Below are 21622 nucleotides of genomic sequence, written 5' to 3'. Positions count from 1 at the left end.
ATGGCCTTTGCATCTGCCACTCTGCGGTTTCTCTCCGCTGCCGTCAGTAAGGGTTGTGTCTTTGTGGGAGTACCTAAACCTTACGTAAGATTGTGCTACCGATACCCTGTCTCTATCTTTTGTGCCCTTTCGAATGCAGTCAACCACAGATCTTTGTAAGTGGTGTAAAGGTCATAGTTGTTTAAGTCTAAGAGGGTTCCCCGGCAAACTTTACTCGCATCTTTGAAACAATGTTGCGACCAAGGTTGTTAACGATAATCCTTTCATCTGCGACGGTAGGGTTGCACCGTCAAATCAAAACCTTAAAGCCAAGGTGCCAGGAAACTAACACTAGGTTATCTGTTAGGCGGGGCACACCTACGTACAGCGTTTCTTCCAGGTTTAGCGCTGCTTGGGGTGAATGTGACTCGGTGAAAGGTGCGTTCTGCTTTCAGTCCGCCAACCTGCTTAGGTAATACGTTGGGGTTTAACTTTGAGCTTATCATATATAATGGAAGTAGAAGGAACAGATTTTGATCCCACCACTGAAGAAGGTCAAGTCGATATTAACGACGAGAATACGACGCATGGACTAAAGGCTTGGAAACCGACCCCTTAATCTACGACGCAGCTTACACGATAAATATGGTAGTAGATGGAAAAGCGCCAAGGCCGCCTTAAATCGCATGTGGCAATCAAGACACCACGGCAAACCCATCCCTGAATAACTTGGAGCTTCAAAACATGGGTGAAGCAACCGCGCGGGAACTGTAGAGTGGGCAATGCAAGAGCTAAATGAGCGTTATTCCCGTTTCGATGCTGACGACGTAAGGCTCACAGAACGCGAAAACAAAGTCCTCATAAGCGTTCAAGACCTGAGATATCCTGACAAAGACCGCTGGACGAAACCACAACCCCTCTTCGATAAAGATGGTGAAGTTAGGGGTGACGTCTCAAGATTAAAAGGCTTCCAGCGTGCCACTAGAAGCATGTTAGAAAGGTTGCAAACCCTGAATGAAAAGGTCGCGCTAGAAAAGCGTGTTGAGGGACTACAAGAAACAATGGAGGAAAGGGAAGCAGATTATATGCGACAAAACCAACTACTCCTTGATGCTCAAAAGAGAGAAGTTGACGACAAAAACCAAAGAATAATGGAAATTAGAGAACAAAGAAACAAAGCCCTACGTGATAGGGACCAAGCCCAAAAGGCCTTCGAACTTGCCTTGCAAGACCTAGACATAAACAAGGAAGAAGCTAGGAACTTACGTACCACCATAGCTACCTCTTTAGAGGAACGGCGGCAGTTGGTTGCTGAAATCAATGCTAAAGAAGAACAAATCCGACAAAGAGATCAGGCTATCGAAGACCTGGAGGGACAAATAGAGCGGCAGCAGGAAATAGTTGCGGATCAAACTCGCTCCGAAGAGGAAAGGGAAGCAGCCCAAAAGGAAGTAGAAACCCTTCAGGAGCGCCTTGCAGAATTACATACGCAAAAGGAAAACCTGGAAAGAGAATTGGGGCTTACCACCAAGGAAAAGGTAAAAAGAGCCCTTTTGAAGTATGGTATTCCACTGGCATTCGCGGTTGCTATTTCGAGCGTAGTAGGAATTATCTTTTCTACGCTTAAGGCTACAGGCGCAGGCGTAAAAAAATTAGGTAATGGACTAACGGCCTTAGGAAAAAAGATGGCAGCCGGTTTGCCTGGGCTGCTGGGCTCAGTTGTTTCCTTGGCACTTAGGGCCGGCGGAGAACTATTGAAGTTCGTGGGGAATAACGTTTGGATCTTGGTAGTAGCTATTGGCGTGGTACTCTTGAAGAAGATGAAGGGTTAATCTTATCTGGGTACGTTACTGGTGGCTTATCGTCGTCGGGAATCCGAGGTGTCCTCAACTGGGGATAAGTAAAGATAGTATTCGCGCCGCCTTGATAATTTGGTATCAAGGGTATAGCAGTCATAGTAGAAATAGACTTATGATTCCAAATAGCATCCTGTGGACTAACATCATTCCCATAACTAGTGTTCATTCCAACCGCACCGAGTTGGCGATCAGAAATACGATCGCTTGGGCGAATATGTAGCCTCGCATGTTGACAGTTGGCTATCATGTGAAAAGTCACCAGCGACTTGTTCTCGAATGACGTCTTCGGAGATTCAAACGAAAAATGCGTTGAATGTCTATTATTACCTCTTTCTCTGTAGGGTAGCAATGGGTGGTCATTCTCATCAACGACTCTAAACCCAGCATTGCAGTCATTAAGCGCACTAATGTTAATGGTGCATATGATCATACCAAGGCCCCCAACCTTTACCTGTATACCAGTATCATACCATACATCACCATAGGACAAGGTTTCCTCAAGAAGAAAGAAAAACGAATCCTCCTTTACATGTGGATTCATATATTTAAAGACTCAACACCGTAAGGGTGCTAATGGTTGCGTGATTATAAGTCGCATCTCTTTGATCTTCTATGCTATTCACGCAAACGATCCCGGTGTCATCTACACGCATTTGCAGCTTTACCTTTCCATGACAGTTAGCAACCATGTGAAAAGTCCAAGTCGTAAGATTTTCGTTGCTACTCGTTGGTGGCTCTACGGAAAAATGTGTAGGCTCCCTGTTATTCGTTTTCGTACGCATGGCTGCAGTATTCCGTTGTCGTCGCAGAAACGAAATCCTACGTTAGCATGACTGCTCGCACCAATGCAAATACTACAAAGGATTAACTTCTTTCCTGAGTAGTTCAAATTCACAGACATCCCCGTAACATCAACCCAGATGCCTGTGTGTATTTTTTCTCACCTGTGTAAGTTGTATAAACACAATCTACTCCAGCCATGTAGGGGTTGTTCATCGCCATATATAATAGCTCAGACCAATGCTTGCAGCTGCTAAGCCGGCTTTTAGTAAGTTATGGTTATATTCCTCGGTAACCTTCTTTATTTTCTTTGGTTCGGGTTTTTCTACCTTTTTTAATGGCTTTTCTGTGTGTTCCTTCTTTGGTTTCTCTACAAAATGGGGGAATGCTCCTAAGAGTGTCAGAGTTCACATCATTTACCCCAAACTTCATGCTATTAGTAGCTCGCTGAAGTTTGTTGTTGTAACCCACGACTGAATCGACGTTGATGACCAAATTACTAGGCATTAACCAACAACCAGGACTCAAGGCGTAATCCAGTCGCACTTTAGACTGCTGCACTGCTAATTGATATCTCTGAACTGACTTAGATATCTCATTTTCAATAATAGCACTCTCAAAGAGAACGAGGAATACTTGCTGCGTTTCCTGTGACGCACCAGAGGCATCTACGATTGGGCTGCGAGTGCTAACCTGCGCTCCTAGAATACAGTAAACAAAGGCTTCGATGCTTCGATTAATCCTTGCAAGATTCTTCAATCCAATACCCTTTGCAGCGAAGAAAGGTGCCCAAGGATATTTCTCTTTGCTTTCTATGAAGTAAATCAAGTTACCTTTTGATGCTTTACCCCCTAAGTCAGAAAACTCCCATCTGCTAGGATACCCCATACCCGGTCTTTCTATGCTAGCTCCAACATACGAAGCATAGGTGTAAGTCTCTCCTAAACCATGTGCGGCACCTTCATGGTTACGAAAGTCGGGGCTGGTGAGCTTAAATTCATTCTTTAATCGCTCCCATGCAACTTTATTATATTTATTATCTTTTGGATCAAAAACAGTGTCATTAGGAAGTGGCACACCTAACTCGAATAATATCCTACGAATAGTAAAAGCAACATGAAATCGTAGGAAAGGAATATGGAGCATGTCTACAGCTATACCACATCCTTTAGTAGCAGCCCATACAGCAAAGTTTAACTGCTGCGGCCAATACCGCATATTAGGACCTGACAACCATTCTCTGGATTCCTTCCCTGAGGTATGCTTCGTGGCAGTTTCTCTAAATATATCTCTGACTTTTATCTTAAAAGTCGTAGGACCCACGGGAATCTTTAAGGAGGTAACCATCTTAGCAAAGTCATTTGCACCACCTTTGTTGTTGTAAAATGGATAATCTTCCGTAGTCGGTAGTAGATTCTCTGGAAAGTTAGACTCCTTACGCACTTCTAAATGTTTTACCTTATCAACTAGCTTAGGCTTTAATTCCTCATTGCTGTACATCCTAGAACCGTTATAGTAAATCCCATCGGGTCTTCTTTCGAACATAGTAGACTTTGCGTTTGGGAACATTTTTCTAAATGCTCTCCAGTTCCAGTAATCCCGGTTGTCGTGATGCGGCTTCTCCTCTACGTCATTTCCAAAAGCGTCGTACATTAGTATATATAATGGATGTTATACCATCAGCACCTCAGTTGTATCCAGATGTCCCTGAATTAAATGCTGAAAATTTTAGGCTTAATAAAGTGAATTTAATCTTAGCTTACCTAGAGGGTCAGGCAAAACACTATGAAAAAGTTCAAAAAAAGTATGTTAGAGCTCGAAGCATATTACATAAAATCGCGATAACTTCCGGCTCCATGTCCGTGGCGTTAACAGGCACTGGCGTTGCTACTTCGCTTACTGGACCAGGGATAATCGTTGGAGTTCCTTTGGCCGGCGTTGGGGCAGCTTGTGGCATCATTTCGGCTGTTGCTACGGGTATTATGAAACAGTTGTCAAGCAAAATATCCAAGCATGACACGACAATAGCTCTGTCAAGGGCTAAAGTAAATACGATCACTGACCTTGTCTCAAAGGCTTTGCGTGACAGAAAGATAGATGACGTAGAATTCTCGCTTATTCTAGCCGAAGAGGAAAAGTATGAGAAATTAAAGTCAGACATAAGGAATAAAAAAAACAGTTGTAAGAGATCTTTCCGAGGAATCTCGCAAAAAAATCTACCAAGAAGCAAAAGAAGAGCTTCAAAGAAAGCTTGCTCAGTAAACATCTGCTTTGAAAAGAGCAAAACAGGATTCTATTTACGTATTGAACGCCGGCTGTCTGGGTCATATGCGTAATCAAATGTCTGAAGCTATCATTGGCGTCGACACATTCCTAAGCACCTTAACAACCAGCAATTTAAAAAGTGAATATCGAGTCTACTTTCAAACTTGCTGGTTGTTAAGGCGAAGGGGTATGATTGGAATGTTGCCTATTGTTTTTACACGTAAACAACTCATTGTTCTTCCTAGGCACTTCACTTCCACCACGTGAAAGTAAAAACCCCACTGTCAAAGCTGTTATCATTATTATATTGATCGCCTTGGAATCCATCCTAACAGGGGGTGGTTGGGGTCTATTTTGTAAAATATTTCGTAAGTTACGTCAGGGTAATAAGGAATATCCTTATCCAGCTGACAAAACATCCACTCGACTCTACTCATATCAGAAACCTCGGGAATAGACTTACCGGTAATTTCAGACAAAAGATAGGGAATAGCTTTGTAATATTTCCCTAGTTTTAATTTTTTCAATGTCTTCCGTAGACTTTGCGGGGTTGGCTCTTCCAAGTGGTCTATAATTTTATTTTTTACTTCGTTGTCTAAATATACCGGATGTAAACCTTGGATATGACTCATCCAGTCCCTGAAGTATTTTATTCTCTTATATGGCGTTTTCGTACGACCTCCATTGGCGTAATATTGCTCTTTGGTAGCATTTGGTACGGCATTACGAATATTCTTACCACACTCGTAACACTGTGCTGACGTGTCGTCTTCTATTTGCATTTTCTTACCGCAACAAATATACTTATTTGGCTTAGTAGGTACAAACTTGGGTTTTAAGCACTTTACACAGAAATCATAAACAAACTCTTTACAATCTTCACACTCCATATATAGACTAACATATCTTACATAGACGCGGGATGCGGGTAATCGCGGTACGAATCGAGGGGGGTACTTTAGACGGGTAATCCTCCGGTGGTCGTTGCGCTAGAACCCTCAGCACGGGATGCGGGTAAAACTGGTGTAAATCTCAGGAGGTACTTTAGGCGGGTAATCCTCCGGTGGTCACTGCGCTAGAACCCCCATCCCCTATACTACTGGTAAATCTGGACAAGTGACATGGCCTTGAAACAGCAACATTACAGGCACAAACTAGCAAGGAACGACAGACTGCTCTAATGGATTACCGAAAGCAAGGACCAGAAGAACATTCCGAAATTGCAACATAAGCATAAGTTGTGAAATTCAGACGGAGGATATGGGTAGCTCCCTAATGGGGCATCAGTAGGTGTACTCAGGGACAAGGGGTAGGAATGTTTTTTGGGAAGAAGGAAGGAAGGGTGCTATCCATTTTCTTTCATTAAATCAGTTGTGTGTGTGTAACAGCAAGTGGGGATTACTTTTTTGTGGTGGAAGGGCAACCCATGCAATTAGAACCCATGCAATTAGAACCCATGCAGTAAGTGTATAAAGCACTTTGCACTATTTAGTAGTAAATAGTGCTAATTAAACAATAGAAAACAATAGGATTAGCATAATTTAGCAGTATTTAGAGGTATTTATGTTACACACTTATAGTGTTTGTACTCTATCTGTCAATAAAACTTTATCTTTTCTTGACAGAATGCAATATCTGAACAGTGAACTGAGCCACCAGAAGGAAATCTTAGAAAAGATATTATTGACTATGAACCCAGCTGACCAGGACTAACTTGTCTGGACTGCATTATGTTATGGAGCTTGGAACATTTAGGAAATATTTCCTGCAGAAAAAGGAGCCTTTTAGCTGTACACCAGTTTTCATGAACAGCACTTTATCACTATGGCACTAGTATTAAAATCACATCCACAAGGAATTTCGATGATTGTAGTTGCCGATGTTTATTTAATGTTAAATATTCAGATGTATTCCTAGAAATAAGTTAAATAATTAATTTTGTCAATATACAGGCAGTGTAGTCACATAAGTCCATAAATTCCATGATTATAAATGAATAGATTATAGTAAAGGAACAATAAAAAGTAGGGGGTTAAATGTTTATTGAATATCAATAGTCCTAAATTTGATTAAAGGCCAGCTTTGAGTGCAATTTTAAGATTTAATTCTTCTACCCAGTGCAAATATAAAAGCGGCAATCTTTTCATAAGCAAGGAACATCAACGCAGCAGTTAATACAGTCTGTAGTAATTTAGCTTCAAGACCCTTGTACAGTCCCAGAATGCCTTGCTCCCTGCAGGATTGAAATCACAAGAAGAATTAATGGCATTGGTTCATTTTTTTTCTTACTGTCTTGATCATCAGTTATCATTTTCATAATAACTGTCATCAAATTATGGTGAAATCGCCTGAGAGTCATGCTTCATTCACCCGTAATATATCTATCACCCATATGAGCATCAGTGTAATAAGAATCATCAATGTGCATTACCATCAACTTATTATAATCATAACTAGTTTATCACAATCAACTTCGCCATCAACTCATTATCATCATCACATTATTTTACCACCATCATCGCTGTCATCAATATTGTCACTGTAAACTAACAATCTCTTCCACTTAACAATATCATAAATAGTTCGTCACATTCATACCCATCCTTACTGCAATAGAAATCACCATCGCTACATGGCTATCCACTGATCATTGTTGTCACTGACATCACTATTGAATATTGCCATCATTATATCATGTCTTACCTTATCAATTTTGCCAATAAAGAAAGAAGATTGCTGTGTTGTTTATATCTTTCATAGCCAGCCTTAAAAAGGAAAACATGATTTACTCATTAGGAATTTTGCTGTTTGCATTTTGCCTACTCTGGTAGCTCCATTTGATATTAGGGATTTGAATGTTTACCAATCATAATGTGCAAAATTGTAAAATTTGCCGTCGTGATGAAGTAGATTTTGTCGTACACCAATCGAGGCATTTCCATGACAGTCAATCAACATGTGCCATGAAAACCTTGTGTTTACTGACGATATCATGGAAACACTTGGATCGACATCCACCCAAAATTGTATGATTTCACCCTGGCTTGTGATTTGGAAGCAGATGAACAAGTTTATTTGATATTAAACTTACCCTTTGTTTGCACTGCGCAATCTGTAGTGGATAAGTAACTACTGTTGCTATAGCTTTAGCTACTGCTCCAATCAAAAAGAACTCTGATGCAGAAAGTTTCTAAAAGAAAAAAAGAAGAATTTCTGATAACTGCAGGAGCTTCTAACTAGCACTGATCTAGCAAACCAAAGCTGGCAAACAGCAAATTCTTTGAGCAAACATGAAAACAGTTCTGGAATTCAGAGAAAGAAAACTGGAGAGAAAAACCCAGAGAAAAACACAGGAGAGAACATACAAACAGCCTAAGTCGCATTGGTGAGAGTAGATGTATTAGCAAACACATGCTCTCCATGCTTCCTTGCTTTTCCTTCATATATCCTTTCATGATTTCAATGTTTCTTCATTCCTTCCTTTTCAATTCCTTCTATTCTTCCTTCCAATTCTTGTTCATTATCTGTAGTTTTCTCAGTCGACCTTTCCATTTCCCTTTCACTTCTTTCCACTCTTTTATTCATTTTGATTGTATGCAGTTCCCCCCAGTCATTTCTTACCGTTTTCCCACTTCTTCTTAGAAACCTTTTAATACTCTCATAAACCATAAACTGGATAGCAGGATTCCCAGCAAGAAATACAGAAGACCCAATACCATTCCACAGGCTACCCAGACCTTCTTCTTTACTTATGCGACATATACCATCTGTAAACAAAGGATCATATTTCATGGATTTCAGAGTAATTTTCATATGACGGCTGGAAATCCACAATGTCCAGCCAAAACTGGAACTTTGTTCAATGATTTTGACTTATAACTTATCAACCTTTATTTTAAGCCCTGGACAGTGAAAAGCTGACATGGCAAGGCATACACCAAACCAATTATATTATGCAACAATTTACTCTATAAACATCCAAAAAAAGGCATAAGCAGGTTGCAGACACAGTCATGCCAAGGGTTCAGGACTGCTTGATCAATAACAAGGCAACAGCAAGAAAAAAATCAGCCAATCAAAATTTAAAAAAAATCATGGTCGCACAAGGCATACACACACTGCTAAGTTTTTCATAGTCATAATATGAAAACTGCTTTATATGAGCACAGCTTTTGGAGGGTACATGATATGGGACTAATAGTAGGATGGAGACACACTTCATACCTTAATTGCACTTACCTATAATTCCAGTGTATTTAGGTGTGGCTATGCTTTCCAAATTTTGTGACCTTAACTTGACACCCTGTAGTTTTAATCTTGTGTTTGCCACCCACAGAGGTGTGGTTACCAAAACATTCACAATACCTTGAGAATGATAAAAATGAAATAAAGAATAAAATTAATGAATAAAAATCAACTGCAAGAATAGTCTTCTATGCAGTCGCTATTAGTACTAGTGCTGCAGCCCCTATTGGCATTGCATGATGACGCTAATAGCGGCTGTAGGAGACTATAGTAAGATGGAATTACAAGATATAATGGCTGGACTGAAGAAATAATCTGGTAAATGACACAGATGAACAAAAGTAAAAAAATAGTTTGTAGTGAGGTACGACAATTAAAGTGGTTAAAGGGTGTCATGAGATGCTACGGCACTGTCTCTTACTGCTTTCTAAGTTCATGCCTCATGTCAAATGTTTGATGTGTTATCCTATTATCATGAAGGTTTTTTACCGGGTTTTCCAGTTTTTCTCCCTCTTAATTAAGCCTTGTAGCCATACATAGAGGAAGCATATACATATGGGAAGCATGGGTGGTGTAGCGGTGAGTGCTCGCCTCTCACCAATGCGACCCGGGGTGGAGTCCCACTGAGCTCGGTGTTGTATGTAAGTAGAGTTGTTTGTTGGTTCTCTCCTGTTCTTTGAGGGTTTTACAGGTTCTCCGGCGTTCCTCCCTCCACAAAAATCAACTTCTAAATTCCAATTGGAATCCAGTGGAAGAAGAGCAACTCTGTGGAATCCACTGTTTATCCCAATATCGCCATTATTATTATTATTATTATTATTGTTATTATTACATAGATGGGTAGGAATGTTACTGCATGAAGCTTGCAAGGTAGAAGTTGATTTTTAAAATCCCTTTTTAATTTACATACCAGCAATATATCCAAAAAGTAAATCTTGCTTCGAGGTTGATGCATGTCTATTTCTAAGAAATATAGCTTTGAGACTATTAAATGTGTAGAAATAAAGGAAGTTGGAGCAAAAGAGACTGAACAAAACTGGACCCAATCCTCGGTAAAGAGACATTCTGAAAAGCAGAAGACCAGAAAAAAATATTGAGATATACTACAAACATTGGATTAAATCTACTTCAATCTCTTCTCTCTATCCTTCCTGGCCATGCCTTGCCATTTTATCAAAGCATAGATTTTACTAGTTCTAACGACATCAGAACTGTTCTAGTAAGAATTCCCTTGCAAACGACAAACATGACCACATTTTCATTGTTTTCCTGCATATTTTCATTTTTTGCAGACCTTCACACAAAAGACAAAATATATACTTTTGTTTATCTCCTAAAAAAGATTTCAGTGATTCATTTTCACTAATTTTAAAGAATCATTTGCTTATCAACTGATGCTAAAACTTTATATTTACTGGTAGTGGGATAGTGGGGGGGGGGGGGGGGGGGGGGGCTGATCGGGTCCTTAATGTAGAACCTATGTTTTGGGATCCCTGTGGTTTTACATCTGTCAAATAAAACAAAATGCAAGCTTACAATCCTTCATCTTGTACTATTTCTCTCAAAACATAAATTGTGCCTTTGGAGTTTCTTTTGTCATCAACTAAACCGAGTAAAAGAAAAGAAAAGAAAAGAAAGACATTAATGAAAAAAATTATTGCACAATGCCGCGACATAACAATTTCTTTTCTCTACCTTGTAGTCGCGTTCTGGCAGTATCCAGTGGATAAAACACGCTCATTGCCGTAACACTTCCCTGAGAAAAAAATAAAATCAGACATACAGAATATTTTAACATTTTCAAAAAAAAACACGATTACTTACCACAGCTCCGGACAAAGCATGTACAAGGTTACTGAACGAAAACACGGACTTCAAAGACGAAGGGATTTCCAAATACGGCAATAGAGGTACCAAATCATTAAAATTAACAGTCTTTGAGAACACAGTCATTATGAAGGATTGAAATATTTACGATTATAATACAAAACCATCCCAAAATCCAAGGATTTTGTACAAAAATTGAAAAAAAAATTCTAATTTTAGAACTCTAATGGGTAAAACAGCTGACCGGAGCAATCGGATGATTCATCACGTGACTAAGTCCACGTGGGCTTCAGTTTTCTAAAGAAAATTCACGAAGAAAGATATTTTTGTAAAGGACTAAAATGGTGGTGATTAAAAGACGAGCTAATGGAACGGATACTCCAAAGAAAGAGGTAGCTTATCCTTAGTATTTTTTTCCGAAGCTTATTTACTTTTTTGAAGGTTCTAAATTTCGAAATTGTTTTAAAATCAAGTTAACACACAGGGAACCCGTTTTGTTTACGTTGTCTTTCACAGCAAGGTGACTCTACTGCATCATCTAAGAGCACTAGTAGAGAAACAGCTGTTCAGGATGTTCCACCAGAGCCAGATAAAGGAGGAAGGTGTTCTGGGGTTTTGAAGTATATTGTTTTAGTTCTTCTAGTTCCTGCTTTTCTGAATCATGCAGCTTTGTATAGAGAAGCCATTGGGCTTAAGCCTCAAGGTGAATGAATATATTACTCCATTTTTCGATATTAGGCGAAATCTGTAATTGTGAGTTGCCCATTGGAACTTGGTTTTTCACTGCCGCCAGTCAAAAATATAAAAGGTGCCAACTATTTACTTTTGATTGACAGCATTAAAAAACAAATTTCAGCAAGCAGCTCAGTGAATTCGCATAATATTGAAAACTCCTATAAGTTATATAAAGTTTTTCATCTATGCTTTTCATAAATGAATGAAAAAAGGAAACATATCTTTGTCAGCTATATACTGGTAACATGATATGGTTAGTGTGGGCTCTGCTACTGTAGTGCACTACATGGCAACCCTGGTCCCCCAAGAACCCTTTTAATCTACAAGAGCTGGTCGAGCAGACCACAATATACCAAATTCCAAATTACTATTGTATTTTCTTGAGTACAGACTCATTTACACAGGGTTAGCCTCCTATCAGTGTTTAAATGTTCACAAATACCAACGGGAAAGTAAAGAATGCAGAATTTCAACAATATAAACACTTTATAACTCCATGGACCTTGACTGGAACATGTGAATATTCTGCGCAAAATTGAGGCTAACCCTGTGTAAATGAGTCTGTAATCAAGAAACACAGAGTAATTTGGAACTCAAAACTGGTCTATTTGTATCATGCACCTTTGCAGTTACTGGGAAGCCTGTGGTTATACACAGCGAGACCTTATCTTACTGTAACGTATTAAAGAAGGGCTGCAAATTGTTCAGATATTCCCAATATGGTCTGCAAAATGTGCCAGTGAACTTTAAACATTATATATATATTGGTTTACACCATTGAAGCTTCCTAATACTGACAAGTCCCTTACCAACAGTCTAGATTCTAGACCCTAGCCTAATTATATTCAAACTAATGTGGATATATATATTAACATGTTTCATAGGGGAGCTTTACGACATTGGATTTGGTCAGAAGATGTTCATGGGCTGTGTTGGACAAGGAAAGCCTACTATCATACTTGATGCACCCACAGGAATGTCCTCAGATGCATGGACCCTTGTTGTACCAAAGTTAGCCAGGATTTCTACGGTTTGTTTTTTTGACAGAGCAGGGCTTGGCTTTAGCGACAGACCCTTTATAAACAGGTCAAAAGAAAATGTTAAAGATAAAAACCGTGGCGCTCCATCCACTACTGAAAGAATGACTGAAGATTTCCATAGACTTTTTACAGCATCAAGTACCCAAGCAAAACCCTTTATTTTAGTTGGATCAGAAATTGGTGCAGCCAATGCACGATTCTATGCACAGCTTTTCGAGGACCGAGTAGCAGGATTGATCTTGATAAACCCTTTGATAGAAGATATGTTTATTGGTGAAAGGTATCCATGGACTGGGTTGTGGCTGAGAAATCATATTTCAGGCTTACAGGCCCTTCAGTTTTCTGCAGCTATTGGTGTCAGTCGCTTGGCCTTTATTTTTGGTCTTATGAAAACACCTATTAATCATACTATTGTAGCTGATGATGTAACTGCAAGGCAAAAGTACTTGATGTGTAAACCAGGACACTTGAGTTCAGCTGTTGATGAGTATTTCTTTGCCAATGAAAGCCTTTCTCAGTTAAAGACTTTATCAAAACTTAAGCGCTTTGATCCAAACAATGTTAAAACAAGTGTTTTGATCAGTAAAACGTATAACAAGAGAGCTGATGATGTTATAAATAAGGTTAGTTTAAGATTAATTATAACAGCAATTTTCTGGAAACATTCTTGTATCAGCCTATGCCTCCCTTATTTTATAGATGTCTGACTCCTTCCTTATTTGCATGAAACATAAGGAACCCTTGCATTTTGTGCTAGACCCCTCCATCCATCTCCCCCTTCCTGTTTGCCTCTCTTCCTGCCTGTCTCACTGCCTTCCCCCCTCTCTACCTCAGCATCCATCCCTTCCTGTCTCCTTCCCTGCTGGACTACCTGCCTGCATCCCCCTCCCTGCCTCTCTCTTTGCCTTCCTCCCTCCCTGCCTCCTTCCCTGCCTTTCCCCCTATCTGCCTGTCTTTTTCCAGTCCCTGTGTGCCTCCTTGTCTGCCTCCCTTCTTGCCTCCCTTCTTGCCTCCCTCCCTTCTTCCTCCCTCCCTCCCTTTATTACTCCTCAAACAATCTATGCAGTTTCTGATTCTTTATTACAAACCAATTACTTCATATGCCTTATTTAAATTATTTTTTTCAGGAATGGCAAACTGCCAAAGGTCTTGTTGAGAAGTTTTTTAGCAGTTCGGGAGCAGAGAACTTTATCCATCTACCAGGAAGTGCTGATGCAGCTCTTTTTGAACATTCAAAAACAATAGCAAGTGTCATAGAAAAACATGTCAAGATTTGGAGAATGAAAAAAAACCCTCAGCAAGCACAACAGAATATCAAATCTTTTTCTATGTAAAAAATATGTAAGAGAAAAACTTATTTAAAGAATGTTTTTTAATGAGTGGGCTAGCTGTGTTGCACCACAGTCACAGCCGGCCCAAAAGCAACAGCTGCTCTGTTATAGGAATAAAAGATATAGTACAATGAAATACATAAGTCATTTTAAAAACTTTTTTTAAAATTTTGAATACTTTTTGAGTTCAAAGATGTTTTGGACGTAGTTTTGTGCTTGCACCTTCTAACTGCACAGTTCAGTTTGGAACTCAAAAACATATACGCTTGGCCATAAAAGCATGGACATAAAAGCTTTCTAAATAGTACCTTAAAGAACCTTGGCTTCTATTGCCTTGCACAGAAGGAACAGCCTATACCAGGCATCGGCCCCCCACAGGTAGTCCAGTCAGCCTATAACCTTGGATCTTTTATTTCCAACGAGGCAGAAATATTACATGTTGTAAAAATCATACGGATTCCACAATACAATAACACGAAAGTAAGCGTGGCAAAAATTGCCCTATTTCACTAAGACATCACATCAAAACAATCTTCAACAATCTATTATTTAAATGCAAAGGATCATGGTCATCAGACAGGGTCAAATCTACACAAATTCACCAAAAATTGTTCTAAAACCCGTATCAATCCATTAAGAGAAGTAGAATAGCCAGCAAATGCTCAGAATATTTTTTAGTACATATTAACACGTTATATCTGAAAACCAGGCCATTTTAGATTAAACTGTTTCGCTAGGAGCAAATTTTGTTTCTATTGGATTTGGCGATTCTATCCCCCACATAAACAAGCAGTGACGTCATAGTGAAATAGGTCAGTTGAAGGGTTGAAAAAAGGTGTTTTAGGCAGTACTGGGTAGGAGAAGTTAGGGCAAAATGCACCCATTACAAAGGATTTTGGGATAGGAACGTATCCAATCCTATTGATCCAGACACTCAAAACTAACTTAACAAATCATTTGCGTTAAACTGTTATAACCAGATCTCTCCAGCGTTTTATATACTTTTCCCATACATTTCCCTCTAAAAAGTTCAGTCCGTCCACGTTCCGCGTCAACCCCTCGGCTGAGATGCTGGCCAGGCCGCCCAGTGATCAGCAAAGCGGAAAACTTCTCAGTGTTTGAAGACAGCTTTGATGTATATTTATTAATTCCGAGATGAGCCAAACTTGATAAGCCTTAAATTTATTATAATGTTGGTGAAAGAGTACAGAATAAGTATGCCTTTGAGTGTCGAAGAGGTAAGTTTTCTTGTGATCAGTTTTAGTCGTCTTTTTCTTGCTCACTTGTTGCGCGCCAATGAATATTTATTTAATTCGTACGTAGCATATATTTTAAGGACTTTGTATTCATTAAACCCTTTTAGTTTCGTAAATGTCAGGATCTTATCATTTTAAACTGCTGGTTTTGGTTTTAACTTTCGATATTCATCTCCTTTGGTTTGACGATAAGTAGTAGTATTGCTGGGGTCCCCGGGCTGGGGTCTTGAAGGGACACTTTGCAACCACATCGAAAGCAAAAGAACAAGACAGTATTAGGTTTCATCATTTCCCTAGCTATTTTATTTTGACTTTTAATAGAAAACCTGAAAATTACATATTTTTTTCTTTTCAGTTCACCAACCGTGATTTTCAGATCTAATTACGGTTATAATATTGAAGGATTTATGTATTTTAATTCTTTGACAATTAATTAAGATTAATATAATATATATTTTTCCCGACAGCCGTTGCTTGCCAATTCTCCCCAAACTAAAGAAAAGAAGGCTTGATATTTCTATGATGATAGCCTTATTCCTTTTCAAAGTTTAAATTTTAAATTTTGGCTATGTTTTTACTTTCAATTTGGTAGGTCAAACAATATCAACGTTACGTCATATTTATTATCATTCTTTCTTTTGAAGCTGAGTTTAATCAGCTGTGAAAACAAGAATTTAGCATTTCAATCGTCTTATCATTCATGAGGGAAATAATTAAAGAAAATTGATCTAGGAAGGAAGGACGGAGAAGATATGTACAGGAAAAAATTGGAAAATACTTAAGAAGAATATGCAAAGAAAAGAAAAGGAAATGAAAAAAATGAAAAGTAAAATAACGTGATACTAAAATGGAAATTGAAACAAATTGAATAGTGATTGTTGTTTTTTCTCTGTCTTATTCAATGATTATCGTGTAATTATATATGTTACCTTCGGGATGTTTTTCTCAAGAAAAGATTATTCTAGTCTAAGGGTTTTGACTCATTCAATTAGAATTTATATTAGCAAAAGCCAAATAAATATCATATGTGATTGGATTGTTTTCTTGGTCACATACCTGATGGGTCATATTTGTAAATGCAGAATTCAGTCTTTTGTGTGCTGGCAATTCAATTATGTTAGTGAAGGAAAAATATTTTCAAAACTAAAGAAAGTGTATTTTCTTACTTATTTTCAGTATCGGATAGGGCAGTTGTACATGATTAACAGACACAGCAATGAACAGAGCGACACAGGCGAGGGTATACATGTTGTGAAAAATGAAGAATGTGAAGATGAAAAATATGGAAAAGGGAGGCTTACCGAAAAAAGAATATACTTATCAAGGTATATTTTGTGTTATAAAATGGATGTAATTTCATATTGACATTATTTTTGATACCTATCCAAAAAGGGACATTTTGTCAATATATAAAAAAGGCAATCTTGGAGAAATTGCTATGATTTTAAATTATCCAAGACAGGGTTCTCAGAGGAAGTCATGGGTCAAGCTAGTTATTTTTCAAGGTTAGGGAATTGTCAGAGAAATCTTATTCCATCAGGAAAGTTATAAAAAAGTTATATAAATCTTTTTAGAAATTTGGGCTTCCTGTGGACTCTGCTAGTGAGGCACTGGAACCATAATGCTACCTGTGAAGTCATGGAAAAATTGAATTTGTTCAGTGAAAAGGACAGGGATAGACTAAATTAACTTTGGTGTAATGTTTACCTATTTCAGACCATGTGTCATTCCCAAGAGTATCATTTCTTTGTTTAACAGTGCAGGAGAAGACAGTTGAATATGGATACAACTCAAACAAAGGATCTCTTTCTCAAGCAAATTACACATGGTTTGAAATGGGTAAATCTTAGCCCAAGATAAAGAAGTCTATGTATTAATATTTTTTTTAAATTTTCCCTCTTTTTCACAAATTTTCTTATTTTTACAGTCGTTTACCAACTTGGGTGAGATCCTATATTCCAAATTTATTTTATGTGGTGGAGAAAGCTTGGAATTTTTATCCATTTACAATAACAGGTGAGTTAATAATTTTCAATTCCCAAGACAGTATAACCAAATTATTGTCATGTTCCTATGATCCATTCCTATAATATACACCTAATTGAAAAAACGTATTTGGGTTCCAGAAGGTCATACCATCAAAGCTAAGATCAAAAAGGATTTTGGGTACTCTGAAATGCGTATTATATTTGCATATAGACATGTAAAAATGCACAGTAGAGCAAAGTCGGTCGACCTAGATTAACAACATGCCAAAGCCATGATGCATAAAATGTGCACAAGAAGGGAAAACTGCAATAAGCATGCAATACACATGCTCCCCTTCAGTCTTAGCTTTGATGATATAACCTTTTTTTTTGAACCGACAACGATTTTTCAATCAGGTGTATATAATCTTGGAGGAAGTTGATTTTGAAATAAATCCAAAATCCAATTTCAAACCTTGTGTCATTTACTTAAAAAAGATTAAATTGACCTATATAAAAGTTTTGTATTTTCATTAATTTTTTGACTTACTTCTTACCTTATTGCTATCTTTTTTCCATAATCGTCCTTTAATCTATGCAAACCAAACATCCACTACTCAAAGAATATTATGTAAGTGTGCATTTTTTATTTATTTTGTTGTTTCAAAATTCATTTGAAACTTGCTAATAAATTAGAAACTAATACTTGCTTTTTTTTTCAACTAGAAGAAAAAGTAACTCTTTCAGTATATTTCTCCTGGAACAAAAATTTGTAGTTATAGTAATTAATAATTAATGAGATGTGGGTTTGCCAATAATGTTTGAACATTTTTCTTGTAGTGCTCATTTCTGCCAAGATTTTCAGTAAAAATAGAAACTAAATACCTTGATGACAATGGATGTACAGACAATGTAAGAATCTCAGTTTACGCTGACAGACAATAATTATCTTATTGTATGTAAAGTAATGTTGTGAAGAAATAGCCATAAGTTGGCCACATTGTAATATTGTGGTTGATGAAGCCATAAAGCAAATGTCATTTAAGACCCTTTTCAGAATGACACCTTCCACTGCCCCACCCAAATTTTGAAAATCTTGATTCACTAATTTATAAAAAGTTATGACTACATTTTCCAGATTTGCCTTCATTTTTCTGATCATAATATTATAATTTTTAGTGTTTTGACCTTGGAAAAGACTCACTGGATTCTAGAGAGGTCATTCACGTAGACATTGCATATGATACTTTTCCTGAAAAGTATTACGTTCCTGAAGAGGTTAGCACTTGTGTACATACTAACACTACATCATAGAGTCGAGTAGTATATTGAGTATCATTTTTCATTAGTATTTTATTATGCAATTTGAGCAGCAATTTCAATGGCGATTTTATAGTATCTCCAACTCACATATTATACATAAACAAAGACTTGTTTGCAACCAAGTTGCTGCATATCCAAATGTACTTGAAATTTAGATATGCAGTTAGCTCTCTGCGATTTTCAGTTGAAGGTTGCCAAGTTTCAAGTTGTAGCAAATTGGCTATGATCTGTTGGCATAAATTCGCCACTTAAATCATGCAACAAAATAATTTGTTGCTAGTGTAGGCCTTCACTAAAAATTTCGTTTGTTTGCTTGTATGGTAGGACTGTAGAACCTTTAAATCAAAAGTTACTGGCAGAGGACCTTTGGAACCTGGTTGGCAGGTAACATTGTTTTTTTGGGGGGGTTGAGGGGTGAGGTGGATTGGTTAGAAAACGGTCCAAGTGCAGTATTACTTGTAAAGAGTATTTGCTCTCAGAATGTGAATCAATAATTTATTTTGATTTAAAAATGAATGGTTTTGCAGGAAACCCATCAACCGATTATGTGTTCTTATAAATTGGTTAATGTTACATTTGATGTCTGGGGGTTAAGTCAGCGAGTGGAATCATATGTACACAAGGTAAAGATTAAAAACGGGTTACAGACCGATTGTTTAATTAATAATTGCATACTCAATTATTATGAAAGGGGGGTCACAAGCACCATAGGTCCCCCCCCCCCCCCCGTGATACATTTGATACTGTAGGTGTATAACTGTACCTTCTTATGATGTAATAGTGTGTACAAGATATTCTTCTAGTTGGCCATAGACAAGCATTTGCATGGATTGATCTGTGGTATGGTACGTATCAAACCCTGATCTCATCTATATTTCAAAGGGGAAAAAACCGGATTCCCAAATTGGGAATTTATTGGGAATTTCCTTAAATTCCCAACAATAAATCCCAAAGTTGGTGTTCGAATTGGGAATTCAAGGAAATTCCCAACAATTCCCAATTTGGGAATCTATTTTTTTCCTGTGTTTATTATCTATTAATTACCAATCTTTTTAAATCCTTGCTTTCTATAGACTTATTGCCCTTGAGAGCTCTCTCAGTCATTTTTATGAAGGTGTTTAAAGCACAAGGCACACTTTTTGACATTTAGACATACCAACAATCTTTGGGCTGATGTCAACTCTTTAAGATCGAATGTCCCTGAAACAACCTCTAGGCTGATAGAAGTCAGGGCATGACTAACTGACAGATCAAACCCTGAAACAACCTCTAGGCTGATAGAAGTCAGGGCATGACTAAGTCAAAGATCAAATTTCAATTCAATAAATGGAAATTACCCACATTTGACAGCTAGTCTAGGAATCAAACAGAGACCACAGATGTGAGAGGCAAGTGTACTTCTGCTACACCACTCTTAAATACTTTTTGATTTCCTTTAAAACAGAAAGTATGAGGGGCCACAAACCTCAGTTGATTCACTGGTATTGGACTTCCCAACTGTCCTTACACTGTACCTCAATGCCTGTGTTCCAATTCCTTACATGCAGCTTACATTTTAGTTTTTACCTTTTATTCAGAAATGAATTTTGAAGATGTGAGAGAATATGAAAAGGAAATGCAACAAAAGACCAATGATAAAGTTGCAGCTGCTGAACTTGAAAAAGCTTGAAGTTGTTAGAAGTATTAATAGTGATTATTGCTAACTGTATTTCTGGCGTGAAAAATACATTATTATTATTAACTACACAACATGGTTTTAGTGACACTAAAATCAAATGCAAAGAACACTGTACATGACTCAGTAACACTAAATGGAAACAAAATGATTTATTGTTTAGCGTACACCAAACAAGTTTCATGTCTGAATAGAATACCTTGTACTCTAGTTTTCATTTCCTTGTAGCTATAAGTGTAATTCTCACTTGTGTCTAAAGAGTTGGAAATTTTGAGCATCTGCATTCATCATTAATAAGACAATCATAACATGCAATCATAACTTAATTACTGTAAGGTGTATCTCATATGAAAGTATAATTTTGTAATTTACAGTGCTTGATTTATCAAAGGGAAATCAACTGGGAATCTTCTAGAAAAATATATCAACATTAGAAAATTATGTTTCTACCTATGTTTAATCAGCCAAGCTTTCGCACAACTGGTGCATCATCAGGGCAATGGCTGCTATTAGTGAGACAATTTTTTTTTACATTAACTAGGATAGTTAATAGTTAATTCTAGTTAACATAAAAAAACTGTCTCACTAGCCATTGTCCTGGTGATGCACCAGTTGTGCGAAAGCTTGGCTAATAAAATTTGTAAATATATGTGTGGAAAAAATAATTTTCTAAGTATTCACATGTACAACCACATTTTGAATATCTATATTTATCTATCAGTAGAAAGATCAGGGTCACTCACCAGTAACTTTCTTCTAAGGTGAAATTTGTCCTATGTTCCAGTTAAAATAGTGCACGTGTTAGGGAGAAAATGGCTGAAGGACTGAAAATATATCATGGGTTTTCAGCTTGTGTATCATTCCCTCTTTTATTTAACTACAAAGTCACGTATTTTGAATTGATAGCCTGTCGGCATACTTTTGACTACCACTTATAGTACAAAACGTCCTTTGTAAAATATACTGCAAAATTGATGCCTGCACTTACTATGTGTTAATATTTTAAGCACATATCAGTATATAACATTATTATTATTTTGATAGCCAAGGATGTATATTGGAGTGGGAGGGCAGACGTGGAGGAGCAGATTCAGCATTTTTTAAAGAGGGAGTTCTGCATTCAAGGGGCATCTTACTGTAAAAGAGGCTGATCCAAAAAAAAAAACAACACTAAAAAACTAACAGTGCAGGAAATAATTTTCATAGAGGAATTGCAACCCATATAACCTTTCCCTTGGATCTGCCTCTGGCCTGGGGGATTTTATGCTCCCCCCCCCCCCCCCCCCCCAATATCCACTAATTTTTCTGTTCCCTCCCCCTACTTTTTAGGGTACTCTGCA

At 37.7% G+C, this 21622-nt stretch overlaps 3 protein-coding genes and 1 long non-coding RNA gene across 4 annotated transcripts; 3 read left to right on the top strand and 1 right to left on the bottom strand.

Annotated features, from left to right (window-relative positions):
• Nucleotides 1–5261: 5261 nt before the first annotated feature.
• On the top strand, nt 5262–6924 carry LOC148910433 (uncharacterized). The gene is made up of 2 exons (XR_016120114.1): nt 5262–5348; nt 6509–6924. It is a non-coding gene; the product is annotated as an uncharacterized LOC148910433 (long non-coding RNA).
• Nucleotides 6742–11158, bottom strand: LOC116298898 (peroxisomal membrane protein PMP34). Its single transcript, XM_031707479.2, has 9 exons — nt 10953–11158; nt 10824–10884; nt 10665–10731; nt 10039–10193; nt 9123–9248; nt 8505–8650; nt 7975–8073; nt 7587–7648; nt 6742–7116 (listed from the first exon to the last, which is right to left on the bottom strand). The coding sequence occupies exons 1-9, from the start codon at nt 11079–11081 to the stop codon at nt 6978–6980; spliced, it is 984 nt and encodes a 327-aa protein (XP_031563339.1). The 5' UTR covers nt 11082–11158; the 3' UTR covers nt 6742–6977.
• Nucleotides 11159–11264: 106 nt separating this feature from the next.
• Nucleotides 11265–15059, top strand: LOC116298853 (uncharacterized). The gene is made up of 4 exons (XM_031707424.2): nt 11265–11347; nt 11472–11658; nt 12575–13353; nt 13858–15059. The coding sequence occupies exons 1-4, from the start codon at nt 11297–11299 to the stop codon at nt 14062–14064; spliced, it is 1224 nt and encodes a 407-aa protein (XP_031563284.1). The 5' UTR covers nt 11265–11296; the 3' UTR covers nt 14065–15059.
• An 87-nt stretch (nt 15060–15146) lies between these two features.
• On the top strand, nt 15147–21265 carry LOC148910432 (cytoplasmic phosphatidylinositol transfer protein 1-like). The gene is made up of 10 exons (XM_089031837.1): nt 15147–15299; nt 16494–16642; nt 17245–17333; nt 17908–17915; nt 18125–18196; nt 18464–18562; nt 18932–18991; nt 19135–19230; nt 19389–19452; nt 20185–21265. The coding sequence occupies exons 1-10, from the start codon at nt 15252–15254 to the stop codon at nt 20274–20276; spliced, it is 777 nt and encodes a 258-aa protein (XP_088887963.1). The 5' UTR covers nt 15147–15251; the 3' UTR covers nt 20277–21265.
• Nucleotides 21266–21622: the final 357 nt, after the last annotated feature.

Source organism: Actinia tenebrosa, unplaced genomic scaffold (assembly GCF_029948245.1).
Source record: "Actinia tenebrosa isolate PJP-AT-01 unplaced genomic scaffold, QUT_ActTen_1.0 PGA_scaffold17__23_contigs__length_9995812, whole genome shotgun sequence".
Classification (NCBI taxonomy): Eukaryota; Metazoa; Cnidaria; class Anthozoa; order Actiniaria; family Actiniidae; genus Actinia; species Actinia tenebrosa.
This window is presented reverse-complemented; position numbering and strand designations above follow the sequence as displayed.